The sequence below is a fragment of the Hyperolius riggenbachi genome, chromosome 10, assembly GCF_040937935.1.
Source record: "Hyperolius riggenbachi isolate aHypRig1 chromosome 10, aHypRig1.pri, whole genome shotgun sequence".
NCBI lineage: Eukaryota > Metazoa > Chordata > Amphibia > Anura > Hyperoliidae > Hyperolius > Hyperolius riggenbachi.
Window position 1 is genome coordinate 254,939,555 of NC_090655.1, and position 14,372 is coordinate 254,953,926.

At 45.4% G+C, this 14,372-nt stretch overlaps 1 protein-coding gene across 1 annotated transcript in view; it reads left to right on the forward strand.

Annotated features, from left to right (window-relative positions):
• LOC137537109 (zinc finger protein 420-like) overlaps positions 1-13,438 on the forward strand; it is a 52,575-nt gene extending 39,137 nt beyond the window's left edge. Inside the window, exon 7 of the mRNA XM_068259246.1 lies at positions 10,603-13,438. Within this exon, the coding sequence (XP_068115347.1) occupies positions 10,603-12,398 (1,796 nt within the window). The 3' untranslated portion in view covers positions 12,399-13,438. The remainder of the gene's footprint in view (positions 1-10,602) is intronic.
• Positions 13,439-14,372: the final 934 nt, after the last annotated feature.

A 14,372-nucleotide genomic window follows, 5' to 3' on the forward strand; every position in this document is an offset into this window, starting at 1 on the left:
GCCAATCAGTGACAGGCAGCGCTGTGGGGTGGATTTGAGTCCCCTTTGACGTCACGACGTCTGACGTCGGTGACGTCATCCCGCCCGTCGCCATGGCGACGGGGGAAGCCCTCCAGGAGATCCCTTTCTTTGAACGGGATCTCCTGATCTCTGATTGCCAGAGGCAATCGGAGGGGCTGGGGGGATGCCGCTGAGCAGCGGCTATCATGTAGCGAGACCTTGTCTCGCTACATGGAAAAAAAAAAACATTTAAAAAAACGGCTTTGCTGCCCCCTGGCGGATTTTAATAAACCGCCAGGAGGAGGGTTAAAGGACTTCCGAGGCCACAAATGTGAAAAAAGTTAAATACCTTTTCATAAACCAGATCCATGGAGGACGCCATCCACGCCCTCCCGTTCATTCCCCCATGGCTCCCGCAGTAATACCAGCCCCGGTCGGGTCCCGACTCCCGACCCCTCAGAACGGGTTCTCATTCCTCACTCAATATGGCCGCCACAGATTGCCGTGGCTGCGCAGTCCGCACAGACGCGATTGCACCTGCGCAGCTCTAGGGCCTCCTCCTGCCGCGTCATCAATATGCGTGCATACATCGGACGCATCAGGAGGAGGACCTAGAGCTGCGCAGCCGCAATCGCATCTATGCGGACTGCGCAGCCGCAGCAATCTGTGGCAGCCAAATTGAGGGGGGAATGAGAACCCGACCCGTTTGGAGGGGTCGGGACCCAACCGGGGCCGGTATTACTGCGGGTGCCATGGCGGAATGAACGGGAGGGCGCAGATGGCTTCCTCCATGGATCTGGATTATGAAATGGTATTTAACTTTTTTCATACTTGTGGCCTCGTAAGTCCTTTAAAAGGAAAAAAAAAAAATAAATATATATATATATATATATATATATATATATATATATGTGTATATATATATTTATTTATTTTCTTAATTATTTTTATGTGCTGAGTGTGGGAAATCTGAAAAAAAAATGACGTGGGGTCCCCCCTCCCGAGCCTCTGTAACCCCTTGTCCCCCATGCAGGCTGGGATAGCCAGAATGCGGAGCCCCGGCCAACTGGGGCTTCGCACCCTGAGCTATTCCAGCTCGCATGGTCCATGGTATGGGGGGCTCCGGGGGGGGGGGGAGGGGCAGCCAAGCCTTCCCCTTCCCTTCCCGGAGCCCTTGTCCAATCCATGGACAAGGGGCTCTTCCCCACCTCTGGTGCCCAGGAGGAGGTGGGGGCGACGACTCCCTGGGGAGGGGGGTTCATGGTGGCATCTGGGAGTCCCCTTTAAGAAGGGGACCCCAGATGCCCACCCCCTCCCAGGAGAAATGAGTATAGAGGCACAAAGTACCCCTTACCCATTTCCACAAAGGGTTAAATGAAATAAAAACACAACCACGAAAAAAGTCCTTTAATTTTCTTAATTAACCAGAAATACTTACCTGTACCTTTAACCATTTGCCGGCAAACTAACGTATTAAAACGTCATGCTTTTGCCTGTTAATGGCAACGTGACGTTTTAATACGTCGCGCATTCCCGCCGCCGCTCCGCACGTGTTCGCGCCGCTACCGCCGCCGTTTCCGTCGGGTACCTGTGCTGGGTGATTGGGGAAGAGGACCGAGCGGTCCTCTACCCAATCGCACTGCCTGGAGTGAATGGACGCGACCGCGAACAGCGGCTACGTCCATTCACATAAACAAGAAACTGTAACAATTTAATAAAGTGTAAAAAAAAAAAAAAAAAAAAAAAAAAAAAAAAAAAAAAAAGTGATCACTTCCTATAAGGGAGAGTGTTCACTAGTGCCATCTTGTGGCCAAAAAGTATATTACAGCTACAAAGTACATACATATACAAGTACATACACACTATTAATAAAATTGATGAAATTACACTTCCAACCCTCCCCCCCCCCCCCCCCCCAAAGAAAAACACTTGTAAAAAAAAATCTGCTTCAAATAAATAAATAAATAGCTGCCTTCTTTAATCTATATTTTATGGGGGTAAATTAATTTTAATTTATTATATAGGGGCTTGTAATTATGGCCAGAAGAAAAAAAAAACAGAACAGAAAAATAACACCTAGATTTCAAAATAATATATTGTCACCATACATTGTGATAGGGACATCATTTAAACGGTTTAATAATCGGGACAACTGGGCAAATAAAATATGTTTGTTTTATCCACAGGAGAATGTTTAATTTTAAAAGTATAATGGCTGAAAACTGAGAAATAATGATTTTTTTTTTCATTTTTTTTTCATTTTTTCCCATTAAAACGCATTTATAATAAAAAAATTGTCAGCAAAATGTACTACCCACAGAAAGCCTATTTGGTGGTGAAAAAAACGAGGTATAGATCATTTTCTTGTGATAAGTAGTAATAAAGTTATTAGGGAATAAAAGGGAGGAGCACTGACAAGTGAAAATTGCTCTGGTCCGTTAGAGTAAAAACCCTTGGGGGTGAACTGGTTAAAAAAAAAAATTCCCACGCCAATATCCTCGGTAAATGATCCAACGAACTGTATCCTCTTATGTTGCGATCTTCTATTAAGTTGATTGAAGATCTCCGAAGCCCCCCACCCACATAGCAGAGAATGCGTCCTTAGCATAGCTGCTAGCTCCCGCTGTCTCTCCCCATGGGTGCACTGGGTGCCAGCCTAGGTGGGGGCTGACAGGTGCAGGCAGGTGGGGAGAGACAGCAGCGAGAGCCAGCAGCTTCACGTCCTTCCGAGGACGCATTCGCTGCTATACTAACGGCTCATGAATGAGCCGGATCTTTTTAATGAATCGGTTCTTTTTTTATGAATCGACTTTTTTTTTTTTACTTTAAAATTGATTTTCTCAAAAACTATAAGGTCTTTTTGAAAAAAAAAAAAATTCCCTCTTGTTCCCACTGTTCTTCTTAACATTCCCAGTAATTTTGGTGTTTCTAGCTTTTAAAGGGGCTTTGCAATTACCCATTAAAGTCGGCGGGGGTATATTTTCCCACGGTCAGGAGGAGAATTTACATTGAAATTTTAAAATTGATTTTCTCAAAAACTATAAGGTCTTTTTGAAAAATGTTTTTTTTTCCTCTTATTCCCACTGTTATTCTTAACATTTTCTGCAACTTTGGTGTTTCTAGCTTTTAAAGCGGCTTTGCTATTAACTGCTAAAGTCGGCAGGCGCTTAATTTTCCCACGGTCAGAAGGAGTTACTTTAAAATTGATTTTCTCAAAAACTATAAGGTATTTTTGAAAAAAAAAATTCCCCTCTTGTAGTCACTGAAAGATCTCAGGTGTTAGACACCTTGAAACATCTTTTCCATCACTTTTCTGGCCAGCAGAAATGTTTCTAGTTTTCAAAGTTCGCCTCCCCATTGAAGTCTATTGCGGTTCGCGGAAGTTCATGTGAACCGAACCTTCCGCGGCAGTTCGCAAACAGGGTTCGCGAACCGAAAATCGGAGGTTCGCGACATCACTAGTAGCTTATATACACCTCCTGCTTAGTATAGTGTAGTGTGTGGCTGTGTCACTGTTACAGCCTGTCACTGTGATAAAATAGAGTGATTGAGTGACTGTGTTGTTCCACCTGAGATTGTCACACTGGCACTGTCACTTTTAATGTGCAAAGGTTTGTGCGTGAACAATCATAGTTTGCATGATAAGCGAAGGTTTGCGTGCAATCACGTGATCGCGCCCAAACCTTCGCTTATCACGCGAAGTAACGCTGTTTGCACGCAAACCTTTGCGCAAGGCAGCTCGCGTGATTACTGCTGTGACACTTTTTGTGAATTGAGCCCATAGTGTTTCACATCACTGTTGATATTGCAGTGTATTGCCCATGGAGCAAAGTAGAGGAAAAGTCTGACACTGTCACTTTTAATGATCCAAAGGAACAAGCAGTGTGATGAATGCACAGCAAACACATGAATGACTAAAATGAGCAATCAAGAGAAGTACTTATCCCATCTGGGCGGTTCTGGGGGAGGGAGGTGTCAAGGGGCGGGACTTGAACTGCTGGACTGGAAGTTGTATTTTCAAGTGAAATGCACTTAATGGCTGCCCCCAGCAACACTCATTGTGCAACTTTTGACCTCAGAAGAAGCTGGGCGTCACCCTGTGAAACGGTGTTAGGCCGTCACCCACTGGCGCCCCCTGTCTACACCCCCTCAGCACACAGAACCGCCCGGATGAGATAAGTACTTTTCATCATTGCTCTTAATTGCTTTTTCCTTCAGACCATTAAATGTGACTGTGCCAGACTTTTCCTCTACTTTGTTTGTTTATTTGGACTGTTCTCTGTTGTCTTGAGCATGTCACCAGGTCCTGTAGCATATGCAGCATTGTGACACTTGATTAACCAATATGTCCAGTATCCGAGTGCCTACCAGTTCTCTTCTCTACACCCAGTGTTAGGCCCACACTGCACAAGCAGCATATTTTGTGACCGCAGTGTACTTTAATAATTAAGCAGGTATTTGCCAAATATTTAAAGCCTCTGCTACAGTGGCTGCAAATAACAGTTTTAGGCAGGTAAACACAGCGGCCATTCTACAAAAAAAAAACGTAATCTAAAAAATATAGACCTGAAATGCAGTTTTAACCTCCTGAGCGGTATGGACGAGCTCAGCTCGTCCATCACCGCCGGAGGCTGCCGCTCAGGCCCTGCTGGGCCGATTTGCTTCAAATAAAAAGCAGCACACGCAGCCGGCACTTTGCCAGCCGCGTGTGCTGCCTGATCGCCGCCGCTCTGCGGCGATTCGCCGCGAGCAGCGGCGAAAGAGGGCCCCCCTAGCCGCCTGAGCCCTGCGCAGCCGGAACAAAAAAGTTCCGGCCAGCGCTAAGGGCTGGATCGGAGGCGGCTGACGTCAGGACGTCGGCTGACGTCCATGACGTCACTCCGCTCGTCGCCATGGCGACGATCTAAGCAAAACAAGGAAGGCCGCTCATTGCGGCCTTCCTTGTTTATTATGGGCGCCGGAGGCGATCGGAAGAACGCCTCCGGAGCGCCCTCTAGTGGGCTTTCATGCAGCCAACTTTCAGTTGGCTGCATGAAATAGTTTTTTTTTAATTAAAAAAAAACCCTCCCGCAGCCTCCCTGGCGATCTAAATAGAACGCCGAGGAGGTTAAATAAAGTCTCTGTGTAAAATACATAGTTTGAGGAATGCTGTGCCACTGCCGGGGTTTATGGACAGTTTTCACACCTTGTTAAATAGCAATTGTTGCTGTAAATATGCCCTGAAGGTTTTTGAAGGTCACCTGCCAGTAAAGGCAATGAAGTCCCCCCGCGCACCATGTGGTTTGTGAACATTTGCGGAAACGTTTGTGAATAGTCCCTGAATGTTCAGTCGTGATGTTTGCCCATCACTAGTTGGGAGATGTATGCTGTGCCCATTGCAGTGACAGGAATCAGACGTGACATAGGCAACCATGACAACAATGGAAAGTCACAGCACATGTTACATCACATCCGCTGTAACTGTCCTCCTGTTACTCCAGCTCACATGTACAGATTGCCCAGCAAGCTCAGGGTGAAGCAGAACTCCTAGGAGTGTGTAATGCTGGGCATACACGGCTCATTTCTTCTCATCAATCGAGCCGCTGATGGCTCGATTGATAATTTCCGACAGGTCCGATTGTCCGCCGGATCGATTCCGCGCTCGATACCGGCAGGCAGAACAATAGAAAAAACGAAGCGCTGATTAGAAAGCGCCCGCGGGGACGAGCGGGAATCGATCCGCGCGGACGAGCGGTGACGTGCTGGCATTGAGTCGCTGGCTCGATACTGGCGCACTATCTAGCCATGTATGCCTGGCATATGGGGCTAAAAAGGACCAAAAAGCCCTCTCACTAAAATGCTATGCTAAACAGAAACTTACCTTCTTAAAACAGAAGATATTTATAATTATTCAGGTTGGATTAAGCATTTAAGCTATCCCACAATGCACCACTGCTGAATATGCAAATCATCTATTTGTTGTCCCTGAAAGCTGAAACAAGCTGACACATCATTGCATTCCAGCAGTTCTGAAGGTGTGTTTAGCTTTCATGGACAACAAAGGGACAATTTGCATGTGCAGCAGTGATGCATTGTGGGAGACATCATATGCTGACACTAACATGAAAAATAGTAAAAACCTTCTGTTTTTAAAAGGCAAATTTATGTTCCAGGCCAAATGTGAGCCAGCTAAGAGCTTCTTATGGCAGAACCTGTGTCACATGATTACAAAACATAATAAGGTTTTCTTTCAAGAGGATAGAAAGCCCGGCATTCACAAGCATGTAAAAGGGTGTCACACAGGTACAGAGGAGAGGTTTGTTATAGGATATCATTCACGAATGAGAAAAAAACCCACAGCTGTTTTGGCATAAAGTATTAAAATACCCTCTCAGACAGTGTGTGTTGTTTTTTTTTTTGAATTGTTCCTTAGAAATGACATTTATTTCTAAGACATACCCCTATATTATGTGGGGTTTGTCTGGTCGGGTATAAGACAGATACACAGTAGGTCCAATTAATCTCCCAACAAACAAATGTACTCTGACTCATTTTGACTGTATTATACACAGACAAAGGGCTAGATTCAGAAAGTGGTGCTAACCCAGTTAGAGACTTTAGGCGTGATAACCATTGCACCACGCTGGTGAAAAGCCAGTTTAGGCGTGATAAGTTTAGGCGTGATAAGTTTAGATAAGTTTAGATCGCGCGCAAAGTCCCGCACGCAAAGCAGCGCCATTAAACTCTAAGCGAAGTGCACCAGACTTTGCTAGCGCAAAACTTTTGATCAGCTGTGCACTGCGGTGCTAACCCAGTTGGTGCTATAGTTATCACGCCTAAACTTATCACTCCTAAACTTATCATGCCTAAACTTATCACACCTAAACTTATCATGCCTAAACTGAGTTTAGGCGTGATAAAGGGCTTTTCATCAGTGTGCTAACTGCTAGCACCGCTTTGTGAATCAAGCCCACAGTCTCTTTGTATTGTCAGATTGCTGCTACCCAAACATTTGGTTTTTACTCTACTTAACCTCCTGAGCGGTATGGACGAGCTCAGCTCGTCCATCACCGCCGGAGGCTGCCGCTCAGGCCCTGCTGGGCCGATTTTCTTCAAATAAAAAGCAGCACACGCAGCCGGCACTTTGCCAGCCGCGTGTGCGATCCGCCGCGAGCAGCGGCGAAAGAGGGTCCCCCCAGCCGCCTGAGCCCAGCGTAGCCGGAACAAAAAGTTCCGGCCAGCGCTAAGGGCTGGATCGGAGGCGGCTGACGTCAGGACGTCGGCTGACGTCCATGACGTCACTCCGCTCGTCGCTATGGTGACGATCTAAGCAAAACAAGGAAGGCCGCTCATTGCGGCCTTCCTTGTTTATTCTGGGCGCCGGAGGCGATCGGAAGAACGCCTCCGGAGCGCCCTCTAGTGGGCTTTCATGCAGCCAACTTTCAGTTGGCTGCATGAAATAGTTTTTTTTTTATTAAAAAAAAAACCCTCCCGCAGCCTCCCTGGCGATCTCAATAGAACGCCGGGGAGGTTAATAAAAGTTATGTTTTAGTGCGTTTAGGGGCCTGTCCCTGTTGGGAATACATATTTGTACATAATCCCCCGAGTACTTCCTTTGTATTTGTATTCATTTGTCAGTGTTTGCAAACACTGACAGATGACAGAATGTAAGGCTAATCCATCTGTTAAGGGGTAGGGTTTTTTTTTTACTATTGTTTCAGAAATATAACTGCTGCCTACCTATAAATCATTGGTGTAATCCAGTGTTTAGCCCTTACCGCAGCTATAAATTACAGCTGCCATCCTCTGTAGCTTCCCAAGTTTTGCAGGGGGTCCAGTGATTTCTAGCCACACCCTTTCCTCTCCCCCACTGATCTCCTGTCCAATAGGAGCTGCAGTGTGCAGCAGTTTGGTTCCTTATTAGACAGACGGATGGGAGGAGAGATATGGCCATACTGGATATCAAGGAGTATATATGGATGTATTTATACAGCTACAGAAGTATTAGTGGTTTGGGGTCTCCATGAAGTAAATAGATAATTCCTCTACCTCGCAGCTCCTATAATTTGTTGTGTAATGTCACAATATCTTTATTTGCACAAATGGGAACAAGATTTTGCACAATGGTAATAAGAATGTGTAAGTGACACCACATTGCTCTACAAACATAACACAGATCTCTTGCTATAAGTACATATAGGTCTGTTGTCACAAGAGTAACACATTGCTTCCATTGTCTCATCAATCTGTACAATCTACTGCTTGTCAATGTGTGGCCAATACTTTAATGCTGGGAATACACCATACAATTTTCTGTGAGATTCTCTGTAATGCTGGGCATACACGGGTGGATAAGCCCTTATCAATCGAGCCGCTGATGGCTCAATTGATAATTTCCGACGGGTCCAATTACCGCGCGGATCGATACCACGCTCGATCCCCGTGGGCAGACAATAGCAGTGAATTAAGCGGAAGATAAGGAAGCTCCCGCGGGGACGAGCGGCAATCGATCCGGGCGGCCGCGGGGACGCGGCGGGAGTCGATTCGGCGGCTAATTGAGCCACCGGATCGCTCCGTGTATGCTTAGCATAAGATTTACCTGCCAGATAAATTCCAACATGTTGGAAATTATCTATCTAACCATCTATCTGCCTAGTAATTAGGCATTGTTCTACTCAGTAGGAGATAACCAGAAGACAATGCACCAGAGATGATGACCAGTCTCTACCAGTACTTAAAGCGGATCCGAGATGAAAAACTAAATATAACAAGTGACTTGTCTATATATCTTATCTAAAGTTTAGATAGTTTGCACAGCAAATCTATCTTCAAACCGCTTCAACAGTATATTAATATTTTTTCCTGTGATACAATGGGAGCAGACATGTTTTCTGCTTGTCACTATTACACAATTACACACACAGGCAAGCTTATCTGTATCTAGGCATGCTAATCTGCATATTCTGTGAAAACTCCACTCTTATCTCCTCCATTACACAGGCAACTGATCTGTATCTGCACTGCAGCTCTCAGATTGTGAAAACTCTGCCTCTGAAATCTATAGCTAGTAACACCTTTTTCACCTGCCCAGACTGAAATCCCACAATCCCTTGCAAGCACCAAGGCACTCTGGAGAAGCTGTGGGTGTGGCTTGTTTAGTTTATAGGGAATTAGGGTATTAAAACAAAACAAAACAAGTATTTGGCTTGAGGAATGCCCTATAAACTATAAGTAAGGAACACAATTATGCAAGGAGTAAAAGTTCATCTCGGATCCACTTTAACAGAAAATAATCTAATTATGCATTCTAACAGAAAATCTAACAGAAGAATCTAACCCTGGGAATACACAGATGGATTCCCTCTTATCAATCGAGCCGCTGATGGCTCGATTGATAATATCCGACAGGTCCGATGACCCGCCGGATCGATTCCCGGCTCGATCCCTGCGGGCGGACAATAGCGGGAATCGAATGGAAGATAATGAAGCGCCCGTGGGGACGAGCGGAAATCGATCCGGGCGCACTCGCGGATCGAGCCGCCGGATCGACTCATGTATTCCTGGCATAACAGAAAAATGTATGGGGTATTCCCAGCATTAAAGTGGCCATACACTGGTCGATTTGCCATCAGATCGACCAACAGATAGATCCCTCTCTGATCGAATCTGATCAGAGAGGGATCGTATTGCTGCCTTTACTGCAGACAGATTGTGAATCGATGTCAGCATGAAACCGATCACAATCTGTGGTGGTGCTGCCAACCCCCCCCCCCCCCGCATACATTATCTGCTCCAGCCGGCGCGAGTCCCCGCTGTCACCGCTGTCTTCTTCTCCGCTGGGTTCCGGCTGGCTTCACTTCTTTCTGTCCAGGGAAGGTTAAACAGTAGAGGGCGCTCTACTGTTTAAACTTCCTGCCGGGACAGGAAGTCAAGCCAGCCAGTCCGGAACCCAGCGGAGAAGAAGACTCGCGCCGGCAAGAGCAGGTAATGTATTGCCGCTGTATTGCGTCGGTCGTCGGGCATTCGATCGAGCAAAATCTTCTGTGCGGATGGATAGATGGGAATCGACGGGAACTATTGATTTTGGATGGAAATCGATTGTTCTGTAAGCGTTTGCGCAACAATTTCACAGCAGATTCGATCACAGTGATCGAATCTGCTGTATATCGGCGGGAAAATCGTTAGGTGTGTGGGCCCCTTCAGGTGTAGGGAGGTAAATGAGATGCAAATAACTTTACTATGCAAATGCCATGAAAATTGTATTCAGCTAATCACATTTCCCGGGTAATTCATTTCATGTCCAAAGATACAGAAATTTAGCATGCAAAGCAAAGTCATCGTCATGTGATTGGCCGCCTGTAATGAGCACAACCTTCTGCAGTTCTCTGTCAGGCTGATAACTAGCAATTGTCAGTGACATGCCAATAACTCTGAGATGGTGCAAAGTATATGCTAATGCAAATGATATGCCAGTTATGCAGATTCTGCATCTGGCCCATTTCCAATATGCATAATCTTTGCATCAACTTGGAATTATTAGCAGCTCACTGACCCTCCCTAATGATAATTGTTCCTCCCCTCAGAATTCTCTAACTAGAAGTGATGATGTTTCTCTATTTGCAGTGCGGAGTCCCGGCATCAGGAACCTCTCAGAGACCCGTCTCTCTGTATCCACAGACTGTACAATGGATGATGATGTCACTGGACAAGAGACTCCTGCAGATATCCTGGTTACCCCAAATATTCCCCCAGACTCCCCTCACCTGTCTAACCCTGAGGGGCCTCATACCCAGCACAGCTCTCCCCCTGCTGGAGGGTCTTATTCCTGTTCCACATATGGGAAAGGTTTTGTACAGAAATCACATCTTGACAGTCTTGAGAGATCTCACACTGGTGAGAAGCCATATTCATGTGTTGAGTGTGGGAAATGTTTTGGACTCAAAGGAAACCTTGTCCAACATGAGAGATCTCACACTGGTGAGAAGCCCTTTTCATGTGCTCAGTGTGGGAAATGTTTTGGACTCAAAGGAAACCTTGTCCAACATGAGAGATCTCACAATGGCGAGAAGCCTTATTCATGTGCCGAGTGTGGGAAATGTTTTGGTGTTAAATCACACCTTGTCAGACATGAGAGATCTCACACTGGTGAGAAACCCTATTCATGTGCTGAGTGTGGGAAATGTTTTGGGCAGAAAGGACACCTTGTCATGCATGAGAGATCTCATAATGGTGAGAAGCCCTATTCATGTGCTGAGTGTGGGAAATGTTTCGGACATAAAAGTCACTTTGTCAGACATGCAAGGTCTCACACTGGTGAAAAGCCCTATTCATGTGCTGCGTGTGGGAAATGTTTTGGAGATAAAGGAACCCTTATCACTCATGAGAGATCTCACACTGGTGAGAAGCCCTATTCATGTGCAGAGTGTGGGAAATGTTTTGGAGAAAAAGGAACCCTTATCAATCATGAGAGATCTCACACTGGTGAGAAGCCCTATTCGTGTGCAGAGTGTGGGAAATGTTTTGGAAAGAAAGGAAACCTTGTCCAACATGAGAGATCTCACACTGGTGAAAAGCCCTTTTCATGTGCTGAGTGTGGGAAATGTTTTGGACATAAAGGACACCTTGTATCTCATGAGAGATCTCACACTGGTCAGAAGCCCTATTCATGTGCTGAGTGTGGGAAATGTTTTGCACAGAAAGCAAACCTTGTATCACATGAGAGATCTCACACTGGTGAGAAGCCCTATTCATGTGCTGAGTGTGGGAAATGTTTTGGATGTAAAAAAAACCTTGTCCATCATGAGAGATCTCACACTGGTGAGAAGCCCTTTTCATGTGCTCAGTGTGGCAAATGTTTTGGACATAAAGTACACCTTGTCCAACATGAGAGATCTCACAGTGGTGAAAATCCCTTTTCATGTGCAGAGTGTGGGAAATGTTTTGGATATAAAGGACACCTTGTCAGACATGAGAGATCTCACACTGGCGAGAAGCCATATTCATGTGCTGAGTGTGGGAAATGTTTTGGAAAGAAAGGAAACCTTGTCCAACATGAGAGATCTCACACTGGTGAAAGTCCCTTTTCATGTGCTGAGTGTGGGAAATGTTTTGGATATAAAGGACACCTTGTCATACATGAGAGATCTCACACTGGTGAGAAACCCTATTCATGTTCTGAGTGTGGGAAATGTTTTGGGCAGAAAGGACACCTTGTCATACATGAGAGATCTCACACTGGTGAGAAGCCCTATTCGTGTGCTGAGTGTGGGAAATGTTTTGGAGACAAAGGAAACCTTGTCAAACATGAGAGATCTCACACTGGTGAGAAGCCCTATTCATGTGCTGAGTGTGGGAAATGTTTTGGACGTAAAGGATACCTTGTCACACATGAGAGATCTCACACTGGTGAGAAGACCTAATTGTGTGCTGAGTGTGGGGAATGTTTTCAGTGTAAATCACTGCTTGTGAAACATGAGATATCACACACCCTATTCATGTGCTGAGTGTGGGAAACGTCTTGAGTGTAAATAACTGCTTGTGAGACATTTGTGTTGAGTGTGGGAAATGTTTTGGCCATAAGTGTTCTTTTCCAATGTTTCTTTTCCAATGTTTCTTTTACTTCTTGCAAAGTGCACATAGCAGCATTCTTACACTGAATCATGAGGACTCTTTTATGCTGCTCAGTGCATTGGATTGTTGCTGCTCTTTGACTGTCTATATCAGACTATTTCATCCCCTCCAGCAGTTGCAGCATTTGCAGGTGTTTGTAAGCGTTGGTGCCTAGCGTACGTCAGGCATCTTACAGGTTGTGGCATTGGCTGGTTGAACGCTCTGCTACCATATATTGTGCGTTTGTGGCAAATTTTTCAATCTAGGTGTTCTGTGGCAAATGTCAAACATCCTGCACAGTGTTGGGCTGCAAGCACATCCCCCACCTGTGTGCTCCTCCTGTTCCTCCTTGCACAAAGGTGGAGGTAGTGGTCCTGCTGCTGGGTTGTTGCCCTCCTACAGCCTCCTCCACGTCTCCTGATATACTGGCCTGTCTCCTGGTAGCACCTCCATGCTCTGCACACAATGCTGACAGACACAGCAATCCTTCTTGCCACAGCTCACATTGATGTGCCATCCTGGATGAGCTGCACTACCTGAGCCACTTGTGTGGGCTGTAGACTCCGTCTCATGCTACCACTAGAGTGAAAGCATCGCCAGCATTCAGACGTGACCAAAGCCGGAAAGCCTAGGAACTGAGAAGTGGTGTGTGGTCACCACCTGCAGAACCACTCCTTTATTGGGGATGTCTGGCTAATTGCCTATAATTTCCACCTGTTGTCTATTCCATTTGCACAAAGTCATGCGGAATTGTCCGTCAGTGTTGCTACCAGGGCTGTGGAGTCAGAGTCGTGGAGTCGGAGTCGGAGCAATTTTGGGTGCCTGGAGTCGGAGTCGGGAAAAAATGCTCCGACTCTGACTCCTAATGAATTTGTAACTGTAATTAAAATAGAAAATATGATAGAATGTTCTATTTCTCAGATAATAGTCATTAAAAATAATGTGTATATACAGTAATAGCTGTGCTTAGTCCACAAAAATGAAATGAACCAATCAAAATTAGTTACTTGTGCTGCTTCAATAAAGCAGTCCCCGTATTTTTAAGGTCAGATATACATATCTGATTGTGACTGTATATATGATGTGTACACAGGAATCTCTTATATATACTAAATAACATCTATGCTATAAGAATAAAGCCTGATGTGTAGCCGTGTCACTAATAGAGATGGTCAATGAGATGGAAATAATTCTGCATTGATGCTGGTTTATGCAAATGTATGCACTCCCTTTGCTCATGAAATCAAATAATTTGATATGTTGTTAAAATTTGGTTTGGTGACTACAAATTAAAGGGTACCTGAGACGGATGAAAAGTAAAGTTTTTTTTTTATACATACCTGGGGCTTCCTCCAGGTAGCAGAAGATGCAGGTGGTGGAGGAGGACAATGAGGGACTGATTAGCCTGAAGGGGGCTGGAGGAAGCCCCAAGTATGTATAAAAGTTTAATTTCATCTGTCTCAGGTTTACTTTGTTACACAGTAGTACTATACTCTACATATGCACTCCACACAGAGCTGCAGGGAATCCACTGAGAATGTTGTGTTCATTGAACAGAAAGGTGTTGTCTGTCACCCATAAACCTGGTTCAGATTGTGCATGAAGAATGTGTAACAGAGGAAGAATCTCCTCATTCCCCTGCAGAGTACCTGCACATCACTCTTACATGTACCCACAGTTACATTGCCTAGGGCCTTATCTATGTTCAGATTGTGCATGAAGAATGTGTATTAGAGGAAGAATCTCCTCATTCCCCTGCAGAGTACCTGCACATCATTCTTACA